Genomic DNA, 24,380 nt, shown 5'->3' with positions numbered 1-24,380 from the left:
CCACAAATGACTAATATTCGAGTGCGTCCCCTTAAACGTTCATTCCTCCACCTACTTCTTCCCGTGATCTTCAGATGGATTAATGATTAAAAACATAAATGATTAACTGTATTATCTGACTCATGTCGCTTCGCTGCACCTATGCATATCTTCACACTTCTGACTCGTATGTTTCCGTGTTAAACCAACCTGCTCGCCACCTGTTTCCTCCCTTGTTGGGAGCCCGAGGGCATGTTGGAGGTTCAGGTTTTACTCATCTCATTACAGTGCAGCTGTGATAGGATGCGGGATAGGAAATGATATTGACATTAAGGAAACACTCTAACATTTCCATTTGTAATTTGCCCACAGAAATGTTTAGACAGGACTTTAGTTGCTCAAAATCAGTCACTTAGAATCAATAATCAACATGAGACACTGATTGACGTGTACCCCCCCCCCCCCCCCCCACACACACACACACACACACACATATGTGGAGGCTGGATGTTCATTTGCATTTTCATTCCCTGATGCACATTAACTCTCTTTGTATTTGTCTAGATGATCCTTAAGCAATCTGTTTATTATTGCCAGAATTAAACAACAGCTTGTACGCCCCAAACACACACACACACACACACACACACACACACACACACACACACACACACACACACACACACACACACACACACGAGTTTAGCAATTTATGACATTATAACCATAACAAAATATAATTACTCTTTATAATGTGCATTAGTTTTGGTAAATTAGATTTTTGTGTGCTTGATGCTCACACACACATTACTGTGTATGGGACAATTGGTTCTGACAGCTACAAGTACGACCCCCCTAGTGCCTCCCCCCTCCCCCCTCCCCACCCCCACATGCCCATTTGGCACTGTCCCTGGCCTCATAGACCAGAATGCACTTCACCAACAAGTCGTTTGGATCACACACACACACACACACACACACACACACACACACACACAGCCTCTCTGGCTTGCACTGTATTATCAGGATGGTGGCCTCTCTGTGCGCTCACACATGTAATCAGCGTGCTCTCATCCTCGTCCTGTAGGTCACTGAACGGCATCATGGGAGGGAAAACAGTGATGTACAAACTGTATTTTTATGTCTTATGTACAGCATCGATTGACTCGTTTCGACTTTCTGCATGTCCAAAGAGACACGATTAATCGATTAGAAATGTGTTACAAATATAATGTACTGTAACCGATTGTCAGTATAAGCAAACAATCAAACAACAAAGAAGAAGAGGAAGACTCAGGCAGTGTGGAGAAAAGGCTCAAATGTTTGAGAAGATTTCACATAAAAATGTTGACATAATGTTTGTGTGTCAACGTGGCCAAAAGGTTCAATTTCCTTCATGTGAAACAGTGCGACCTCGCCACAGGAGCACACAGGACAACACACACTACTGCTGGATAAAAAGAATAGAAAATTCCAAGAAACAGACTCTGCAATGGAAAATACACACATACAACTACCGATTAATCGATTATTAAACGATTAATCGGTCGTGTGAGAATTAACGAGGTGACCTGAAAGTGAGGGTGGGATGATTATTAGCACTTGAGTGACCTTATCTCACAGACACACACACACACAGAGACACACACACACACACCCTGAATCACACGCACAGCTTTCATTATCGAGGTCTCTTCACATGTGAGTCATGACTTTCCTCTCGGGAGGCGATTATCACTTTTCTGTCTCGTAATTTCCTCATTGTCCCGACTCATTCCAGCTTCAGCGGTGGTGATTCATGTTCTTCTTCCTTTTTAGATTTAGTCTGTTGTCGCGGCGATCTTCACATACGCACGTTACAGGGAAATACGTGGATGTTACCTCGTCAGCTTTCAACGCGTCAGAATGCGAAACTTCCCCTCAGGGCTTCATTGTCCCTGTAGTGGTGATAAAGACGAGGAAACACCAAAGCTCCTTCCTCTAACGTGTCCTCTCTGCTTCCTCCCTGCTTCCTCTCTACGCTCACAGCCGCCTCTCACTTTCAACTCCTTTCATCACTTCTCCCCCTCAACGCTCTTTTGCTTTCCTTCTCTCCTACCCTTCCTTCACTCCTTTGTCTCTGCTTGCTGTTGCCTTTTCGCTCCAATCTCACCCTTCCTCGCCTTCCTCCTTCCTTCCTCTCATCTTCCCTCCCCCCTGGTTTCCCTTATCTTTGCTTACTCAGCACCATGCATATTGGATTGTTCCCTTCCATGTATTATCGTATCTCCTTAAGGTGCCGCGCTCTCTGGTTGGTCAGCTTTTTGACAAGGCGACGCCAAGCTCGCTCCCTTTCTCTCATTCCCCCTCCTCCACCTCCCTTTATTCATTCTTCTGGTCCTTTCTCTTGCTCTCTCTCTCTCTCTCTCTCTCTCTCTCTCTCTCCTTTCACCCGTCTTGTTTTTGTCATCTTTTCCATTCATCCCAATGTTTTGTTCATCATTTAAAATGCACCATGTCGAGGACCCAGTCAGTACTTCTTTAATTCCATTAAAAACTTAAAAATGCCTGGGAGTAACAGTCGGGGAGTCACAGTCCGGGAGTCACAGTCCAGGTGTCACATTTTTACAGCTTGGGTGTCACAGTCCGGGTGTCCCAGCTTGGGTGTCTGTGTCTGTTAAGCAGCTACAGTTTGCTGCACACTCATCTGCCGTTCGCTTCTTTCCTCGTTCATCAGAACAGAAGTTTGGCTGCTAATCGCCCTGAAAAGAGTTTGAAGTGTCAGACTGTGTGTGTGAGTGTGTGTGGGTGTGTGAGGGAAGATTTATTCTTTAGATCGAGAATCATGTCCTGACGTTGAGCTCTGTGTTGAGACTTAAAGTGAGGAGTTGAAGGATTAGACCTTCACCTCTTTTTCCCATCTCTTTTCTCAAACTTCAGTGCGTCGTGAAGCCTTATCTCACTCCTGCTCCCTTTTTTCTCTTCCTCCTCTCGTCTTTCCTCCTGCTCTCCTTTCCATTGCTTTCATCTGTTTGCGCTGCCGGACAGCAGCTAGTTTCAGCTGTGGCCCCCGAGAGGCCCCGCTTCATGCTCAACGGCCTGACACACTTTCTCCCTTTGCAACACCGAGTGTCTCAGCTGCCACACACACACACACACACACACACACACACAGAGGCCCCATTTACAATTTAAAGTTGCTTCATTATTCCGTGTGTGATATTCATCTGAGGCGAAAGCAGGAAATAGCAACATGAAATAGATTTTTCCATTCAGGATTATTTGCATGTGGAATGATTTCATGCTGCAGTTTGTTCTTTCCCGATGACATCACTGCTTCTCACTGTTTGGTTGTTTTGAGGAGCTGTCCTTCATATCGAGGTGCTGAACATGAATGTGCACCAAAATCAGTATCTTGAACCTCCAGATTAACACTCGTGGAAATGTAGCTCCCTGGTTTGTAGCTTGCAGGCTGTGGGTGTGTGTGTGTGTGTGTGTGTGTGTGTGTGTGTGCTCTTGCCTGTGTGTGTGATCCTCTGCTTAGTTATTTAGTCTCTTTCTGTGCTTTATTTTGTCCCCTAGTTAATTCACTGAGAATACAAATAAAGAAATTCCAGCTCCATACTTCTGCAAGCTCTTTGAGGTTAATCTCATTCGGAGTGAGACAAAGAACAACAGGCTGTTTAATTAGTGAGACGATTATTGTTTCAGAATGGGGAATTTGGAATGAATGAATGAATAAAGTATCACTTTGTTCCGTTGATCCCTCGTTCATTTACCCGTCTTGAATTGGAGATTTGATAGCACTTAAGCTTAAAAAAAGGTTAAAACATCCAGTTTTGGAAACGCAACAGTGACATCAGACACTAACGGAGACAGGCATAAGTGCTGAGAGTTTGAAGCTATACACATAATACTCATCTTCATCATCTCCTCCTGTAGTACCACTTAGGTACTCTGCACATCAACTTCAAACCAGAGCTCAGAGCTGAAATATGGAGGAAGGTTTCTGTGTTTTGTGTCAAATGGAGCAGCAGTTACTGTAAGTGCGACTGTCTGGACTCAGACTCACACACCATGTATGCAGAAGCTGATTGTTAAAAATGTGTCATCATACGCTGGTCAGAATGTGTCTGTTCCCATAGAGACAGGGGCTTTGCGAGATGAAGTCGTGGTCATGAGCAGCAAACAAACACGACTCTTCATGAAGTCATCCTGCGGTTTTGTTCCTCTTGGTTTGTTCTGACGTCGTCCTCTCCTCTTCTTTTGCAGTGTCTCTCCAGGAATGATGCCGTTGCCTCTGATGGCACCCTCCCTGTCGTCATGACGATGCCGTTCAGCCCCCTCTCCAGTGACGAGGAGCAACAAAGGATGCTGGGAAACAATCGTCGTCTCTATCCAGGGGCCGAGGACGAGGAGGAGGAGGAGGAAGAGGAGGAGGAGGAAATGGAGGAGGAAGAGGACGGGGAGGAGGAGAATGGTGAGCTGGAAGGGGAGGAGGAAGATGGGGACGAGGAGATGGTTGAGGAGGTCAGACGGGGGGGCATGTCGCGAGGGGTCAGGGGAGAGGGACACAGGCAGCCCGCCAAGATGGCTGCACGAACCAACGCCGACAGACAGAATCGTACAGGAAACCCCGGGCACACCGCGAACCCCTACTCGTCCAATCCCGGACCCACGCACCAACAGCCAGCCAATCAGATTCAGCAGCAGCAGCAGAGGAGGCTGAAGGAGCGAAGCGCCAACTCAGTGCCATCTGAGGACGCCCACATCGCCATGATGGTTTTTCGCATCGGCATCCCAGACATAAAGCAAACGGTCAGTGAACGCCCACAGAACCTGCCAACATCATGGCAGCCATCCCTGAAAAGTTAACTTCACACACACACACACACACACACACACAGTCACACAGTCACACAGTCAGGTCTACTTAAACAGGTTTTTAATGATTAAGTTTAACACAGAACGAATAAAAGCTTCCTGCTTTTTATACAAATCAGAGTGCTGCTGAAAAGGATAGACTGTCATTCTCAACAATGATGTGTGTGTAGTTTACTTTAGTAACACACACACACACAGACACACACGATTGTGTTCTGACAGTGTGTTATTAAGATGTGTGTGTCTTTTGTGGCAAACCAGAGTTATAGACGCTGAGAGAATGTGCTACAGTGTGTGACACACACACACACACACACACACTGTGCTCCAGAAACACTGCAAGTCTCCTAGGAATGGATGTATTACCTCAATTAGGTTTTCTCTCTATCTCACTCTTTGTCTCTGCCAGTCCCCCCCCCCATCTCTCGCTCTCGCTCACACAAACACACACACACACACACACATAACTGTCTCACAGCAACAAAGTGGTACAGCCCTGGTCAGCAAAGCGACTGATCTGGGAGAGAGACGTAGACTCTGAAGGTGACCCAGCTTACCGGAGGAGAAATAGCGTTGGAGAGAACGATCACACAGTTCAGACACACACACACACACACACACACACACAGACACACACACACACACACACAGACACACACACACACACACACACACACACACACAAACACAAACACACACACACACACACAGGGAAGGGAGCAGAAAAAGGAGAGGATCTAGATGATGCGACAAAGAGAGATGGAGAGAGAGAGAGAATCTTTGCTCACAGGCAGATTAAAGCTGAAATTCTCTCTCTCTCTCTCTCTCTCTCTCTCTCTCTCTCTCTCTCTCTCTCTCTCTCACACACACACCAGCAGCATCCCCTCTTTTCTCTCTGTCAGACCGCGTGATGCAGTCACACACACAGACTAGAAAAAAAGCTGTAAATTGAATACATGTGTGTGTGTGTGTGTGTATCTGTGTGTGAGAGAGAGAAAGCGAGTCCATACTTTATTTATATTTACCATTGTTCGTCCCAATGAACTATGAATATCTCCATATCTTTTCCTCCCTCTTACTGCTGTGTGATTTATTATTGATCTGTGCATGGGTGTTTTCAGCAGTTTGTGTGTGTGTGTGTGTGTGTGTGTGTGTGTGTGTGTGTGTGTAGACGGGTTTTCATAATCCAAACATAAATATTTCAACTGTCCCAATTTATTCCAACAAATCTGCATCAAAGTTTAATTTCAAAAATTTATCTAAATGGGTTGCCGGGGGGAACGTTAGCCGAATTCTTCTGACGCAAAAGCAGAAGATGATGAATTCACGTTTGGGACAGAGGAAGAGAGAAATAGAACGAGGCAGAGGGAGGTGGAGGTGGAACAGAAATACAAAGAAAGGCAGAAAGAGGGAGAGAGACGGAGGTGGAGCGGATCAGAGGAAGAGCAAGAAATAGAGAGAGAGAGAGAGAGAGAGAGAGAGAGAGAGGTGAAGGTAGATAAATGGAGACAGACGGAGCTCAGATGGCTGCAGATTGAAACAGACAGAGACAAAGACAAATGGATTAAACAGATCGTTGACGCTGCCAGTAAACAACTTGTTGATCCTCAGCAGATTTACATTTTATAAATACATAAATATAAACTTTGTGCAGCGTTAAGTCTGTGTCAGAGAGCCACACTGTCACAGTAATCACACCACTGAGCCCAAAACCCCCCCATTCAGTCAAAATGGCTCCAGCTGCGTCCCGATTCATTCTCACTCAAAGCAAATAATGGCTTTCAAAGCGCCAGAGCAGCGTCACCATGACACTGACTCTTCTGCACCTCAAGTGGTGAAATGCTGAACTGCAGTATAACAGCGCTTTAACATTGATGTTCTGATTTACTTTATTATAAAAGTACTACAAAATCAATAAAAACGCAATGCTAAATAGATTAGCAACAAAGAATCCAACTTTGACGAGAAGCAGAGTTGTGAATTTGTTGCCTTATTTGTTATGTTGTAACATAGTGGAGAGTTTCTGTTGAACGTCGTCAAACTTGTCTGGAGGAGCAATTAAACTGTCCACACTGCAGCTGGCCAATCAGAACTCTTCAAATAATGGCTTGTTTTCACTCAGTGTGCACAGTGGGGCTTCAGCAAGTGAGTTTCAAAGAAATTGAGGAACAAAACATGCAAATTTAAAGGAATCAACTCAGTCTGTAACTCTTTTTGTTGTTGTTTTCCTTACATTTGTTTACGAGGTTTCTATGACTTAAAGGTTGAGAACTAAAGGCGCCTCATTGTGTGACGAGCTCTGTAACTCTGGACTCTGCAAGGCTGCTCTGTATTGATTATTGATGATTTATTGGGTGACAAATGTGGACGTCACAGACTCGACATTCTAGATAATTCACAGTAAAAAAGGCCAAGAGCAGCCCGATACATCACACACACACACACACACACACACACACACACACACACACACACACACACACACATAAAATGAACACATAAAATGAAAAATCAAACCTGACCTTACACTTTCTGCCAAGACGTCCTCTCTGTGCGCGCGCACACACACACACACACACACACACACACACACACACACACACACACACACACACACACACACACACACACACACACACACACACACACACACACACACACACACACACACATAAAATGAACACATAAAATGAAAAATCAAACCTGACCTTACACTTTCTGCCAAGACGTCCTCTCTGTGCGCGCGCACACACACACACACACACACACACACACACACACACACACACACACACACACACACACCACACACACACACACGCACACATGCACACTCTCCAGGGTGATGAGAGTTATAGCCCACCATCTTTCTGACATTTACTCAGTTACACACACTCACTCTCTCTCTCTCTGTCTCTCTCTCTCTCTCTGCTGTCCTCACTCGCCCTTCTCGTGTCATTTTTCATTCACCGTCCTGCCTCCTTTTTAAACTGCTTCCACTTTTCCTCCTCCCTCAGGGTCATCCTCTCTCCTCCTCCTCTTCCTCCCCCCCCCCCTCTCTCTCTCACTCTCTCACTCGTCGTCGGGGTAACGTCCCCGTTAGACCCCCGGCACATCAGGTCTCTTCTCTGTGTCAGCTAATTCACCCTCAATAAACCCGTAAACTGCTCGTTAATTGTGTTGTAATGAGACGAGGGAGGAACGGCGGCGCAGAAACGCAGATGGAATGAATCGACGGAGGCAGATTTGGACTGACCCACATACACACACACACACACACACACACACACACACACACACACACACACAAACATACTAGTCGTGTCATTTAGTCAGTGGCACCACTTTCTGATATGGTCTAGTTCAGACTAATGGCTCTATTAGTGGATGATTAATTCCTTAATTAATTGATTGCCCACATCACATAATAATGCTTCAGAGATCAGTTTATTATCTGCCAGTGTGACTTTGGTCGTCCCGAGACACACACAAGCCTTCACGACCTTTTCATACTAATGACACTTCTCAGTTTGTAATACCTCCTCCAAGTGTGCGGTTGTGTATGTCAGATACGTTGTTGCACAGAATGTGGCAGGTTGTAATGTGTTTAAGGCTTCCAGCTCCGGCTCTTCTGCCACCCGCGTCTCTGCAAAGGCTTTTAAAAATGAGAGCAAACGTGTAATTACATATCATCATACAAGAAGGAGTGAAAAATGGTTTATGTGTAGTAAAACAGGTAATTACACAAACATTCAAGAGAATAAATAGCTAAAGGCAGGCAATGGGTTTGATGTAGGTGTGTGTGGGTGTAATGTGTGTATGTATGAGTACCTAATCTACAGCATCTTCAAATCAGTGTTTAAGCCAAAGTTTCAAGCTGTAGATGAATGTTTATCTCACACAGGGATTGCTCACAACCTGGCAACCCCTGTGTTGTTCTCATTTATGGCTTATTTGACTGATTTAAATCATTTTTAAAGCCAGGAGTGAAACCACACAAACTTGGAGAACATAGGAGAAGATCTCCCACTGACAGGGTTCAGATCTGGACATGGTAGATCAGATCCATCAGCAGGAAAGGGGAAGTAGAGTTCTTAGCAAAAAGGCAAACCACGTGTTGGGTTCTTCTCTCCTCCAACATCCAAACATCTGGTGATGCCTCCTGCCTCTGCCCAGTGGAATCTACCTTTCCTCCCACTCCAGCCTATTTCAGACACACACTGATCCTGCGCTGACATAAAGAATGAGAGTGTGTGTATCACCTGTCTGGCTGCTGGTTAAGAGGGATTTCTGGACGATGCTACAAAAGAACAAATCTGGACTTCATACGCTTAAGCAGTTGTCATTATTTGAGGAGAATTCAGCTCAATGTACTTTATCTTTGGCTCATGCCACGGAAGAGCGAAAGCTGTGGTTGCTATGGCATCCAGTTGGCGCACACAGTAGTTGTTTGTGTGTGTGTTTGTGTGAGTGTGCTTGTGCGTGTGTGTATATGTGTGTGTTGTGTCTGCTGAAGGTCTTGGGCTCAGTTGCACAGCAGCTTAATGTTTCGCAGAATATTGAGACAATTCCATTTAGCGTGTTTATGTATTATATAAATGTGACATCATCGCCGTAACCCTTTTTTTGGATGATGTCACCTTGTTAGTTTGACACCGCCTATCTCATTTATTTAAGTAGTTAGTCTGGAGTCTTAAGGTTTTGAAGCTCGACACGACGCGGGAAGCGACTTAATTTTGTGTTTACTAATTAAACAATGTAAAGGAACGTTTCGTAGTCTCATCGTTGCCAGGGTTACTCAAAAAGTGCTGCTTCAGTGAGTCGGACCTCCTCCTTCTCTCTCTCTCTCTCTCTTTCCTCTGCGTGTTTCTTGATGTCCTTGATCATGAATCAAACGGACTTCCTCCTCACGCGGCTCTTCTCCATGTTCACCATCTTGTTTGCCGTTGTGGGCGGAGTCATAGTCGCGTTGGCCCTGCTGTCACAGGTGGTCACCAGCGCTTACGGAGGATACAGTATCGAAGGTCTGACCACCAGTATTGCCGTCCTCTACGTCTTTGGCTGCTTGACCACGTTGATTGCCATCCTGGGGGCCTACGGGGCCCATTTGAGGAGCAAGCGGGCTCTGGTGGTGTTCCTGGTGTGGATGATCATTGGAAGCCTGGTGATGCTCAGAGTCGGATTTCCTGCTGCTATTATTCGTCCCCAGCTGCAGAATATTTTGGAGGAGCGCTTACGCAGCGTTCTTCCTCTGAACGAGGCTCCATCAGACATCAAGAATATGGCTGAATTACTGCAGCAAACGTGTAACTGCTGCGGTCTGTTCAGCTCTGAGGATTGGGAAGGAAACATCCCGGATTCCTGTTTGTGCAACCAGTTGGAGCAGCAGGAGGAGAAGAAGTGTCACAGCATGAGGCAGGTGTTGGTTTACTCTAAGCCCTGTTTCCCGATCATCTCGCACTCTGTTCTGCTGGCCACTGACATCCTGCTGGCCGCAGTCTTTACTCTGTTCATACTGGTGCTGGTGGGAATAATTCTCTCCTCTATGATGATCCGCCGGATGCAGACCTCATGCACAGTCTTCTGTGATGCTGCCCCTTTCCACGATCTTCAGCCCACCTCCACCCAAACACCAGAAGCTACACTGGAAACAGCTGATTCAAAGTCTTCAGTGCATTCGACTGAAGGACCTACTTCTTTGTGATTGGTCAGTGCAAAAAGGGCTGGGGCTTATGGCTAACCTGGATGATGACTGTTTTAATCACAACATACAATCGTTTCAAACAAAAATTGCCTTAAAGTTACAAAAAAAATAATTGATTTGCATTTATAAAAAGAGTTTATTTTTTCAAAGAGCGTTGATGAAACGTAATTTAGGAACTCCAAAAGGTAAAATTATGTAAATAGAGATGTTTATGATCAAGATTTGAAAAATTGTTGCTCCAGATGTGTTTATTCATCTCAACAATGAAGTTGCAAACCCTCTGTCTGAGTATTCTGAACTGGTTCACACAGGAAGAGGCACCAAGAAGAGAGCTCATGAACGCAGCTAAGGGCTGCATCGAATACGACCCACTAGATACTGATAGATCAATGGACAGTTTTGCAGGTTGGTTCCCACCACAGCAGACACACCCATCTAAGTAGATCTCAAAGGAGTCATGCATCGACAGCTTCACGAGCCTCGTCAGCACGGGCTAAGCTAGAGGAGGAACACGCGGCTTGAACGTGCTGCAGGCCGCCTGAAGGCAACAGCTGAGTCGGTATAAAGCCTGGGAAAGGCTGACAAAGAAGAGACGGAGAAAGAAGGACTACAATTTCCTGAAAGCGAGGCAAATACTGCAAGTGCTCAAGTAGGACGAAGGATCAGAAGATGGTTTGAGATTATATGATTTAGTATTACATAAAACTATTTGTGTCTGGTGAACTCCGACAGCTGGTTAGCTTTGTTTTAGCTCCATGATACACATGAACACATTTCATCTGAACACTCATCATCGTCCAGCTGACCTGTTCTCCATTCTCAGTGTGTATAAAACCTCGAGAGTTATATTTTATCAAAATCTTATTTTGGCCCAAAATACGACATTAAAACCCCTAAATGTTCCATTTGAACTAGTTTAATTATTAATGTATTATCAAGTAATCGCAATCAAAACGCATCAGTAATTCAGAGGCGTCTGCTCCTCTATGATTGAGTTTGATACTCGAGTGTCAAAATCAGCATTAATTTTCTTATTTTTAATTAAGAAAATGATTTGTTCTTGCACTGCTTTTTCTCTGCTCTCTCTCTCTCCCTCCCTCTCTCGTCATCTCACTCCCTCTCTGTCTCTTTCTCTCCATCTCTCTCCCTCCCTCTCTCCCTCCCTCTCTCCCTCTCTCCCTCACTCCCTTTCTCTCTCTCTCTCTCTCTCTCTCTCTCTCTCTCTCTCTCTCTCTCTCTCTCTCGCTCTCTCTCTCTCTCTCTCTCTCTCTCTCTCTCTCTCTCCAAATGGCATAACACGAGATCTGCTCCAGCCGCGTTGATGAAGGAGGAACTGGTCCACTTACTCGTTTGTGTGCACAGCGGGGTCAATCAGATCGGTGTATCACAAAATTATTGAAACGACGGCGTGTCAGCAGGGGGTCGAGGTTGAAGCACTTTTGTATGCACATTTATTCCACTGTGGAATAAGCTCAGTCACATCCAGTCAAGCTGGCATTTACTCGCCGCGCGCATCAAACAGCGTGACACAAATGAGTTTTCTCTGCTCTTTCTCTGGAAGTAAATCCTGCAAATGGTGCAGTTTAAGCTGCAGCCCTCAGGCAAACATGCAGAATGACACACACACATGTACACGAACACACAGTCTGGTCCAGATATGTCCATGCACGCCTGCAACCTGAAGGTGAGCAGAGGAAGTGAGGTAATGGAGAGGGAAATGTGAGAGGGAGCGACACGTGGGAGAGCGTTAGACAGACGGGAGGCGTGAGAAAGCCAACGCGGCGGGCGAGGACCACGGGAATGGAAAAAGAATATAGTCTTATAGCGGAATGAGAAGGATGGAGGCTTGAGTGGTTAAGAGGAAGATAGAGTGAGAGAAGTTGGTTTAAAGGATATGGGCAGTGTGTGTGTGTGTGTGTGTGTGTGTGTGTGTGTGTGTGTGTGTGTGTGTGTGTGTGTGTGTGTGTGTGTGTGTGTGTGTGTGTGTGTGTGGTGGGGGGTTATTTCCCTGTAGATCTCATTAAAGGCTTTGAGTCCCCCTGCACTTGGCCTGCAGAAAAGGAGAGAGGGAGAGCGAAAGGAAGAGAGAGAGGAAGATAGAGATAAGCAGGGGAAGGTGAAGATGAAGAGCAGCATGGACGAAGTGAGTGGGTGTGTGTGAGTGGGAAAGTGTGATCGCAGCTCCAGGAAGCAAGACAAAAAATGTTTTAGCTTGCATAATGACAAAACCAAAAGCAGACAGGAAACCTTAATGTGCGAGGGAACGTATGGAAGCAGAGAGATGAAGCAGCGTCGCATGTTTGACCCGAGAACACAAATATGAATATGAATCCCTGGTGTCCCTGATAGCCGCGTTGATGTGAGCCTCTGTGCCCCTGCAGCTCGCCAAGCACCTCGTAAATGATTCCCACCGCTCTTTCTCCATCACTCATCAGAATATTCTCCTGCTTTGTCTTATTGTATTGATTTAATTGCAGCTAGTCGTGTGGTAAAGTTTGCGTTCGCACAAGCATGATTGTTGACCTGCTGCGTGACTCGTAATGGTTGTGATTTTTAGCACGCCCAGTGTGAGAGACGACGGAGTTGACTCACACTGCTAACTACCGTGTGTGTGTGAGAGAGAGTGTGTCTGATACCGGGCCAATCAGCGGCTGAGCCCTGATAAGGAAGTGGAGTCTGTGACGAGGCCTAATTGGTTGGCTGGGTCGAAGCAGGGAATCAATCATATTCCTGGAAGAGTAACGATCAATGAGCCAGTTGGCTGCCTGAATAAGAGGTCTCTAAAGCTTCTGAGAGTTAATTCCAATTATCCATGACGATCAGCACGTTCATCAGTTCCACATTTGGCCAGGTGGATTGTGGGAAGTTTTTTTTGGGGGGTAGAACCGAACGGGTCACCTTCACTGTGACTGAAAACTCATTTCAGTCTCAATGTGATCGCCCGCATCCTTTGATGGGACTATGAGGGAATATTTGTGTGTGTGTGTGTGTGTGTGTGTGTGCACCTTGTTACAGACCTCTCCTTGTCTGTTTGCTCCAACACTGTCACTCACCATGCTGTAACACACACTTGCATGATGGACACAGCTGCATCCACACACACACACACACACACACGCACACACACACACACATGATTGTTAAAGCAGGCTGACGGACATCCACACACACAAGCACACTCTCCAACTACCCCATCTCCAAGGGAACACAGGAATGTCGCTATGGCAACAAGCTGCTTGCTCCACTAATGAACCTGGTTTCCATGGCGACTGGGTTGGCTGTGCGCTAACGGAGAAACTGAATAAAATAGAGGGAGAAAATGGTATGTTACACCTCTGCACAAAACCCTGTGCCGGGTTTATCTCTGTGGCACACACACACACACACACACACACACACACACACACACACACACACACACACACACACACACACACTGCCCATATCGCAAGCAAGCAAGCACACAGATGGAGAACAATTGGATTGTGTGTGAAGAGATTAAGAAGGAGTGACAATGAGCAATGTTTCTGCTCAGCGTTGGCTAGAAGAGCGACCATGCAGTAATGCAGCAAGAGGCAGAGATCCATCCAGCTGCACTCTGCATGGGCCAATGTGCTGCTGCTGCTCTGCCTCAAGGTCAGAGAGAGAGAGAGAGAGAGAGAGAGAGAGAGAGAGAGAAGAGAGAGAGAGAGAGAAGAGAGAGAGAGAGAGAGAGAGAGAGAGAGAGAGAGAGAGAGAGAGAGAGAGAGAGAGAGAGAGAGAGAGAGAGAGAGAGAGAGAGAGAGAGAGAGAGAGAGAGAGAGAGAGAGAGAGACGCTAAGTGGGGCCAGGGAGTCACCAGTTTCACCCTCAAGCTGTCTCCCCCTGCTGGCTCAGAGGGGAACAGCCTGTGTGTGCTGCAGTGAGCTGAGATGAAAGAGGCTTTCTGGTGTTTCTCCCTACATTAAAAGAACTGAAGACTACTTAGATCTACTCTCTGCTCTTTATTAAATATTGGAGTTATCTTCCCAGCCACCAGCAGCTCTGACATCACAGTAAATGTAACAGTTCAGGTGCAGGCTGGTGTGTGTAGCAGGAAACAATAGGAAACAGCTGCAGTTTATCCTGGTGAGAATGACAGGGGGACAAGTGTGTGACGCTGCAGCAGGACAGCTGGAATTACAGATTCGTCAACAACTGCAATGTGGATGTGAATAAACAGATGTGGACTTGGATGTAGGCGTGACAGGAAGCTGAGCTGTGCCCGCTTGGTTCTCTTCCTGCAGAAATGCCTGCGATTCAACCCGGATGCCACCGTGTGGAAAGCCAAGCAGCAGGTGCTCTGCTCTCTGAACGAGTCTCTGCGGGACGTCCTGAACTACGGCCTGTTCCAGCCCGCCACCGATGGACACGACGCCAAGTTCCTGGAGGAGGAGAGGCTGCTCAGAGAGTACCCACAATCCTTTGAGAAAGGCGTGCCATATTTGGAGGTAAGGCTGTGGTCTGAGTTACATGCAAGCCTGGAATTGATAAGTGTCATACAGTATATCCCACCTCAGCTAAGCTCTATAATCAGATGTTTGTGCGTTACAGCTGCTTTCCTCCCTGAAGTTATTGTTACACCTTCTCATACAGCCATTTCTCTCATTTTGATTGCCTTCAATGAAGTAAAAGGGGAGGTTTGTGTAGCTAACCAGAAAAGACTTCTCAGTGCCATAAATCTGCAGGTCTTTTTGTGGATCTAGGCCAAAAGCTGAGAGAATTGAGGACAAAGGCCCTCCGTGTTCGGATTAACTCCTTTCTCCCTTTCTTTCCTTCTGCTGGGGTTTAGTTTCGATACAAGACCAGGGTGTACAAACAGACCAACCTGGACGAGAAGCAGCTGGCCAAACTGCACACCAAGGTACAGAGCGCCGTCCTGGCAGAGATGCACGTGTGGGTGTGTGTGCTGGATGTTCAAACATTGAGTGCACTGGTGTGTAAGGGTAAGAATCTGTGTGTGTACGGCATCACACATCTCAGGAGCTGCTCTCTCTCTCTCAACAGGCCAGCCTGAAGAAGTTTATGGATTATATCCAAACCAGCGCCGTGGACAAGATGGCAAAGTTCTTAGACAAGGGCCTCGATCCAAACTACCAGGACTCTGACACGGGTGGTGAGGAGGCTCCAACATCTGTCCGCTCCTCTCAGCTTCACTCACTCATTCCATATCTACACATCTCATATCTCTATATAATGATACACAATCTAGTCTAAATGAATGAGTACAGATGAAACAAGAAGGTTTTAAAGGTACATGAGGGTCTAGGTCTCCATATAGCTTTGAGAAACCACACTGATTATGTAAACTTGTGTTCATTGTGCACGTTACTGCCAGTAGCAGCCGGCCTGTTGATGAAAAGCTCCTTTGGCCCACTTTGTCCTGCTTCATCCCAGACATTTGGAGAGCCACCAGAGTCCTGCCTGAGGATGTGAGGCTCCTTCACTCAGGCGCTCAGGGAGTTTAGAGGGCTGTGACGATGCCTGGTGGACCCCAAGTGTGAAAAATCAATCAGCGAGCAAGAGATGCTTGGATTTGAGCCACAGCACTTTGTACGTGCACGAGTACGAGGAAGACGTTTCTGACACGGAATGATGAATGGCAAAGTGATTTTGGAGGTGGCGTCTCAGGGGAAGAAGGATGTTAGAGTTTTCTTTACTTCTTCATCAGGGCAGAGGTCAGAGTCAGAGAGCTTTCAGAAGTCAGACAGCTGGTTTAACATCAGCAAATAGAGACCCAATCAAGTTACGTAACAGTTTCTTATTGTGTCACCAGGATATGTAGGACGCTGGATTAAATTCATCACATACAAGCAAGTAAACATCCGTCCATCACCAAAGTGACCCAGTGAGTCGCTCCGATTGCTCATAGCGCCCTTGACCCTGATCAGAGTCATAACACTAGTGAACATATGGCAGCGTGTTTGTCATTCAACCTTCCCCGAGAGGCTAATCATCCCCTACTGTAGCTCCTGCCCTCAGTTCAAATTGACACCATGGTTGCCGTGGCAGCAATTTGTCTTCCGGCTCTCCCCTGTAACTCTGAGCGTTCAGTAATCAGGGGAAACAACCGAGCTCCTGCTTCCTGTCCTGCCCTGGGCTGTACAGCAGGCTGACCTCACACTCTGTCATCTGAGCCGTTGCGGTTCATAATTTTGAGACCTTTTTCCAGGTCCTGCTGGTGCCTGCGAAGGGGGGGGGGGGGGGGGAGAGAGAGAGAGGGTCGGGGGGGCGTAAGTGACGGTGGCGGTGTGCAGCAGACGGCGCGTTTACAGTTTGGCCGTATTGCTCCATGTCACTCCAGCAGCTCTGACAGCAAGTGTCAAAACACAAAACACAGCCTGTCACCGCGGGGTGTCAAACGCACTTCCATGTGACGAACACAGGAGGGCAACAGAGAGCTCTGATTGATCCCATTTAGCACTCACAACATATGGGAAACAGTGAGTATGTGAGAGTTGAGGTTCTGTTCTGCTGGCTCGCTCCTTCTCCATCCCAGCACAAAACTCCTGCTGAGCTCCTCTATCAAGACACCTAAACGCTCCCGTATTCACTGTGCTTCCCATCAGCGCAGTTTTGTTGCATCACTGGCAGGAGGAGCACAGTGTGACACGTTCCCAAAGTCTTCATGACATGCCAACATCAGACCAACAGCATTTAGATTCCCTGAAATTACGCTTACCCGATATTGACGGAAGCCGGTTTGCCCCAAGTTCTCATCACCTGTTCTAGTCTGAACAGCTTCCATTCTTCCCTGTGTCACTGACGGCTTTGTGCACCTTGTTACAGTATGGAAGAACTTTGGATGACAATGGTGAGGCACAGCGTTTTCATTCATTTTCAAAATAGCTTTCTTCATTTCCCTTTTTAGCTTTGATGTGATGTCAGGGTCAATGGCGAACTCTCAATGCCTCTGTTACACAAAGTCTAATAAAAGAACAGATGTACCGGCGGCAGCTCGCGTCTCTATCAGCACCAGCAGGTGAATCTGTGACAGACGCTTTTATGTCATGTGGCATTTCATAACGGATGAAGAAGTAGAAGACATTCCACAGTGGTCCAGTCAGTTGACCTGGGCGAGAGATTCTCTGAGCCAATCTGAAGCTCATGTGTGAAACTCTGCGCCTCCCCTCGGCCTCTAACACTTGATCTGCAGCTCCGAGTGTGTATTCTAACCCTGTCCACCATGTCTGTGTGTGTGTCCTCCAGAGACAGCTCTGTCACTGGCGGTGCAGTGTGAGCCGGGGGGAGGCGAGTCCATCCGAGTCCTGGTGGACGGAGGCGCTCACATCGATTTCCGGGCCAAAGATGGACTCACGCCGCTACACAAGGCTGTCCGAGGCCACCGGCACACGGCCCTGCTGGTATGCACACACACACACACGAGTCATCAAGTTGACAAGAGAGGAAACTGGATGGATGTTTGCTTTGGAATGTTTACGATATGTCTTTAACAGACTGCTTAACTTTTCAGCCAGCTTCTATGTCTCACAGTCCTTTTTTTAGGAAGGTTTGCTTAAAGAGACAGTGTCTAAAATGACTTATTTTCACTCAGTGTGCAAGGCAGTGCTGCAGCAAGGTAGAATAGTGGGAGTGTCCACTGTGTGTGTGTGGGCGTTTAAACTCATTGTTGCGGTCCGTCTCTCTGTCCTGCAGGTCCTGCTCTCTCTGGGTGCGTCTCCGGACTACAAGGACCGACGGGGGCTGACGCCGCTGTACCACACTGTGCTGACAGGGGGCGACACCTCCTGCTGCGAAACACTGCTCTACCACCGCACCATGCTGGGCATCAGGGATGAGAACGGCTGGGATGAGACACATCAGGTACGTGTGTGTGTGTGTGTGTGTGTGTGTGTGTGTGTGTGTGTGTGTGTGTGTGTCGGTTTGTGTGTGTGTGTGTGTGTGTGTGTGTGTGTGTGTGTGTGCTTGTTTGATCCCCTTACAGAGAATATAGGCATGCAAGATAATTCACTGCAATTGAATTCAATTTCAATTGCCGTAATGGAACAAACTCTTGGTTTAGTTTGAGACATTGTGACACAAACATGCGCCTGCGTCCTGGTGTTCATCCTTCTGCTCTGTGTTCATCTGTGTTCGCCTCTCACCCTTCATCCCATCCCGTCACCTCAGAGCCTCAGACGGCACAACAAAGGTCCCGGCCTCTTCATCTCTGCCTCATCTCCATCAGCATCTCTGCCTCTCCTGCTCTTCCAGCCATTGGTGGTGTCCATCTTACACTGTCTGTGAGTGTGGTGTCATCCATGATAGACACAAACCAAAGTGTTAAGTAATGGGTTTGCATATGTGTGTGTGTGTGTGTGTGTGTGTGTGTGTGTGTGTGTGTGGCTCTTATTATATAAGGATGATTATTATAGGATCTCACTTGTGCTCTCTGGCAGTTTTCTCACCCTCTGCCTTTGGTGTCAATTAATTGGGTGTCATTGTCTCACTCTCACCTTCTACCTCACCCTCTCTCTCTCTCTCTCTCTCTCTCTCTCTCTCTCTCTCTCTCCACCGCCCCCCCCTTCCCATCTCTCTTCTTCATCACGGTCTCCTCCTCCTCAGGCCTGTCAGAATGGAAACTCCCAGCACCTGGAGCACCTCCTCTTCTACGGGGCGGACTCCTCCTCCCAGAATGCCTCTGGAAACACTGCCTTGCACATCTGTGCTTTATACAACAAGGTAGAAGCAGTATTTCTTGGAAGTCAGATCAGAGAGGTCAGAAGCCTCATAAACCAGCACATTTGGTTAACACAGGACCATAAAAACCTGATTTCATGCACATTAGAAGCCTGTGTTACACTGTCAGGTCGTTTTTACAGCCTGGCTACTTTCCAATGGCTTCTATAGAGAGGTGACAACGATCTGAAACCACCTAAAGAAACACACAGGGCAAAGGTCACAGTGTTCATGCCCATGTGGCTGACACACTCATCACTGGACCACCCGCTCTGTAATACTGAAGAGAATAGAATTGTCTTTGTTGTGGAGAAATGTGCAAAAAAAGTCAGTGAAACAAATGTGTGTATCAGCACGGGGAACACAATTTTGATTAGCAGTCAACATGAATGACATCATCGATAGTTTGATATAAACGATCATTAACCGGTACTTTTTCTTGCAGGAAAGCTGTGCACGAATCCTTCTGTACAGGGGAGCGAGTAAAGACACAAAGAATAACAGCGGGCAGACCCCCTTTCAGGTGACAGAGCAGAGCCTGGATGTGGATAATTGTGCGTGTTGGGTGGTTGTATGTTTTAGTGTCTTATTAAGTTAACGCAGCAGAAAGTGCAGGCGCCTAATTTCACTCTCAACCATTATTGTGCTGCAATGCACACAGAGGTCCCATGTGGCAAGATTGTGTATGAGCCTTTAATCTGGATACATTAACTCTGTCAGTGCAGGAGACGCCAGCTGAGACAATCTGTTTCTGTGTGTGTGTGTGTGTGTGTGTGTGTGACAAGGGGGAAAAGCATAGAAATGTGATGGATTGTGTGTTGACCTGTGTAAATGGAAATAAGGTCCAAAGCGTTTGTGCAGTGACATAAAAACATCTGCTCAAGTGAACGCGCTGGCACTTTGCTGAAACGCGATTTATGGAGAAATACAATTACAGCTGCGACACACACACAAGCTGAGTCACAAGCCACACACACACACACACACACACACACAGAAAGCAAGAGTTGTAACTATGTGTTCAACTTTCCCTCGTCCAACAATAAGAGTCTGAAAAGTTCATTTGAGGTCAAAAGAAAACAGAGCAATGATTTAATACTGCTCTCTGTTCTTCATCTTTCATGCGTCTGTGCTTTGACGTATTTATTCGTCTCAGCAGACTGTGGCCCTGAATTCTGACTTCCTCCCATCTGGTTTCCATAACATGCAAACTTACAACGTTTTGCACATTTCTGTCATTTTCAAACACACTTGCTTTTGCCTGCGTTCTTTTTTCACATCGCTGCATCCAAACTGATTGTGTGTGTGTGTGTGTGTGTGTGTGTGTGTGTGTGTTTTATGTCAGGTGGCTGTGATGTCTGGACACTTTGAGCTGGGAGAAATAATCAAAAACCACCGGGATGCAGATGTGGGTAAGTTGCTGAGGTGTAGGATATTTCAGTGTGTGTGCAGGAGAGAATGAAGTGATTCTCCTTTTGATATTTTGGGGCACAAACATGTTTTCCCAAATCAGACTTCAACAGTAGGAGGCGCTGTAGAGACATACAGTTTATAGATCCACCATTAGGATGTAATGACCATACACTGTTCCTCTCTCTCCCCTCCCAGTTCCCTTTGTGGAGTCTCCAAAGTACGCCCCCCAGAGGCGGGAGAGCGTCCGCACCCTGGCCATCCCCCACCCTCACCCCTTCCTCCGGGCCAACAGCGACAGCAGCATGAACCTGCCCGACTGGATGGCTGTGCCCAACGCGCCGGGCACCAACATCGTCTCTGTGCAGGTGTGTGCGTGCGTGCTTGTGCATGTGCGCGTGTGTCTTTGTGTGTGTGTGTGTCAGACTACGGACACATTAGATGATTAGACTCACTAGAATATTAACAAACCCTCTTAGGAAATTACTTGAGCTCATTATAGATGCATTACGAAAAACAGAAAATGTTTTAGATTCACAAATGTGTATTGATTAGTGAGGACAAGCAGCGCATGAATATTGATGACTGCTCAGAGGTCATCCAGTAAATGTACTGTACAAACCCAAATGTAACGACTGGAAAATCAATCAAATGACACAGTGAAGTTATACTTTATGCAAGAACAAAACAAAGCAGCACAGCCAGAATAACAATGAGGTTTAATGCCGTAACTAAAATGAAGAATGCTGAAGAAGGGGAGGTTATGTTTGACCTTCTGCCGGTTTGGATTCCTGTAAGTAAACCTCGGGTTGTTCCATTCTTGTATGTAGATGCTGTGATGTTAGATTAGAAGTTCTCCAAGTTAAGCACTGACATCTGGAAACATGTGGACCGTATATGAAGTACACACTCTCTTCCTCTCTGCGTCCTGCTGCAGGGTTACAAACATACAGGGACCTTACGGAGCTCCAGCAGTCCCCGGGGAGCCAGGACGCGCTCCCCGTCCCGAGGGAGAGTCGTCGACAGCAAGGAGGACCGGAGCAGGCAGAGTCAGAGGAGACCAGGGTGAGGGAACACCAGCGCTTTACTAGTGGGAGTCCTGGAATGCTGTAAAAATAACTCATCAAAGCTAACATTGGGTTTCTGCGGTCGTGTTTTCGTTTGATTGGTTAGACAGAAGTATGGTAGAGCCCATGATGGAGGGACTCTCTCAAAGCTCACATACTCTGTCTGATCTGCTCCCGTTCAGGCCCGCCACTGTCACCACGTCTGCACCGTCAGCCGGCCAGCGGCGACGCCTCTACAGCGCCGTTCCGGGACGAGTCTTTGTGGCCACTCGATCACACTCCGCACAGGGAGAGCGAGAAATCGGCTTCACCAAGGGAGACAGGGTCAAAGGTGTGTGTGTGTGTGTGTGTGTGTGTGTGTGTGTGTGTGTGTGTGTGTGTGTGTGTGTGTGTGTGTGTGTGTGTGTGTGTGTGTGTGTGTGTGTGTGTGTGTGTGTGTGTGTGTGTGTGTGTGTGTGTGTGTGTGTGTGTGGCTGGGTGGGTGGGTGGGTGGGTGGGTGGTTGATTTGGAGCATTCTTTGTATTTTGTCTTCCACATGAATCCAAAGTGTCAGTGTTCGTAACCTCTAACTTTACACCTGCTGTTCACATGTCTGGACTCTGATCAGACGCATTCACGCTCTCGTCTGTCAGAGGGGTCAAAGGTCATTCGCTCCATTAACAACAATGCCAAAAATGAAGGGAAGTCTCCACTTGACTCAAGCAGGCAGCCACAGCAGTCAGCAGTCCCACGCTTGTCTGAACCAATCAATTCAGATTTAAGGTCATGTAATGGCTGCATTCCATTTAGTGGACTGGTACCTCCTGTAAGCACCTACATGCTGGTGTAAGGGTTGTGTCAGGTTGTTCACTGCAATGTGAAAGAACATCAATGACAAAGGTGGAACACACTGAGGGAACAATCCACCTCAGAGACTCTTTAGTGACATCCAATGGCAACTACTGAGAACTACAACAACAAACCCAAAGCAAAGGAGCTGCTGCTGGTTCAAGCAGGAGCAGAGCACTTTGTTCATATATGTAAGGGGGTTTAAATAATAAGTAATAATGATAAATGATTAATTATTAAAAGATGAGTCAGTTTATCAGTCTATCTTCATCTTTATGTTAAATGTTTGAGGTTTAGATATTACACAGCATGTTGCTTTCCTACACACAAAACACACGCACACTAATGATCTGTGCCCACGGGTGGAAAGCTGGTCCTTGTTGCTGCAACAGTGACTCCTACTGGACACTTGAGACAGAGGAAAGCAGGATCTGGGGGCGGGGAACGCCACGTTACGCCCGCAGGTGAAACAATAAAACAAAACTATGTACAGCATGTATTGATTAGGTACTTTAATTATTTTTGTAATCCTATGAAATCTTCTGATACAGGCAGCTGAAGTTTACAAGGTTTATGGAACATTTCACACGACTGAACCGGTTGCCTAGATACCTTAAAATCATCAGTTGTAGCCGCAGTCGAACCCTCGTCTACATTTCTGACACGTTTTCCAATCTAATCCCGATGAATGGCTCAGCAGAGGCGGTTCACGTTAAGTTTAGGTGTGATCGGTCTCAGAGCCACATTGGCGCCCAGGCCGAGTGTGTGCAGATGTGTGTGTATGTATGTGAAACGTCCCTGTCCTAACAAGAGTGTAAGGCCCCTATATATGTTTGTATTCAATGTCTGCAGGTATGAATATGTGTGTGTTTGTGAGTGAGTCTAAGGTGTCCCCAGGTATGTATGTCTTGGTGAGTATGTGGGAGGTTTGCATGTTCGTCCGTGTCTCTTCTCTGTCTGTAAATGTCGTCGTCGTCTTGTTGTGCGTGCTCATTGGATTCTGTGGCTGTGTGTGTTGGTGTGTGTTTTACGGCTGCTACTTCCTGACACTTGTACTTCTTCCTGCCCCCACCCCCACGCAGTGCTGAGTGTTGGCGAGGGCGGCTACTGGGAGGGGACGGTCAGGGGTCGCACCGGCTGGTTCCCCTCCGACTGTGTGGAGGAAGTGATGCTGCGAAGCCAAGACAACCGATCAGGTGAGCGCAATCACTCACACACACACACATATGATGTCATAGTAATGCGGTGATGTAATATCCTGATTACATGAGAGGTTTATAGGTTAGGTGAGTCATCATGTCACCCTTTATTCATATCCCTTCAAATGTGAGCCCAACCTGAAAGCCCCTGAAAATCAATAAACTATCATCACAACACAAAATCTGTAAATGTGCGAAACATGGACACACGACTTGGCCATATTGGACCTGTGCTGATGTGTGTGTGTGTGTGTGTGTGTGTGTGTGTGTGTGTGAATGTGTGTTTCAGAGAGCCGTGGAGAGCGAGCCAAGAGGCTGTTCCGTCATTACACTGTGGGATCGTACGACAGCTTCGACGCCCCCAGGTAAGGTTTGGCCTCGCCGCAGGCCCTCACTGCCCTACTGGGACACACACATCTGACACATACACACATCTGCTGAGTTTCCTTTGGTATTCTGCACGTTTACATACTCGGAGCCTCGGGGAATGTGACAGTGTCCTGCAGGCGGTCACTGACTCAATAAAGGGGTGAAAAGGCTTCTTTGTGTTCCCTAAACTGCTCCCTTAACTGACAACCTCAGGATTATAGCCACGCCCACATCCTCCTCACTGTTACTTCACTCACATCCGG

The 24,380-nt window shown here is 46.9% G+C and overlaps 1 protein-coding gene and 1 pseudogene across 1 annotated transcript in view; both read left to right on the top strand.

Annotated features, from left to right (window-relative positions):
• Nucleotides 1-4,476: 4,476 nt before the first annotated feature.
• The window catches only part of shank1 (SH3 and multiple ankyrin repeat domains 1), a 41,778-nt gene continuing 21,874 nt past the window's right edge, over nt 4,477-24,380 (top strand). Inside the window, exons 1-14 of the mRNA XM_076170966.1 lie at nt 4,477-4,776; nt 14,812-15,015; nt 15,357-15,428; nt 15,572-15,680; nt 17,774-17,928; nt 18,221-18,388; nt 19,130-19,246; nt 19,689-19,766; nt 20,589-20,655; nt 20,852-21,021; nt 21,591-21,718; nt 21,903-22,051; nt 23,632-23,745; nt 24,038-24,113. Of these exons, the coding sequence (XP_076027081.1) occupies nt 4,477-4,776; nt 14,812-15,015; nt 15,357-15,428; nt 15,572-15,680; nt 17,774-17,928; nt 18,221-18,388; nt 19,130-19,246; nt 19,689-19,766; nt 20,589-20,655; nt 20,852-21,021; nt 21,591-21,718; nt 21,903-22,051; nt 23,632-23,745; nt 24,038-24,113 (1,907 nt within the window). The remainder of the gene's footprint in view (nt 4,777-14,811; nt 15,016-15,356; nt 15,429-15,571; nt 15,681-17,773; nt 17,929-18,220; nt 18,389-19,129; nt 19,247-19,688; nt 19,767-20,588; nt 20,656-20,851; nt 21,022-21,590; nt 21,719-21,902; nt 22,052-23,631; nt 23,746-24,037; nt 24,114-24,380) is intronic.
• On the top strand, nt 9,728-12,946 carry LOC143016540 (uncharacterized; annotated as a pseudogene).

This window comes from Genypterus blacodes, unplaced genomic scaffold (assembly GCF_046128005.1).
Source record: "Genypterus blacodes isolate CSIRO-AG114 ecotype Tasmania unplaced genomic scaffold, CSIRO-AGI_Gbla_v1 ptg000234l_1, whole genome shotgun sequence".
NCBI lineage: Eukaryota > Metazoa > Chordata > Actinopteri > Ophidiiformes > Ophidiidae > Genypterus > Genypterus blacodes.
Note: the sequence above shows the minus strand (reverse complement) of the source record. Positions and strands in the feature narration are given on the sequence as shown.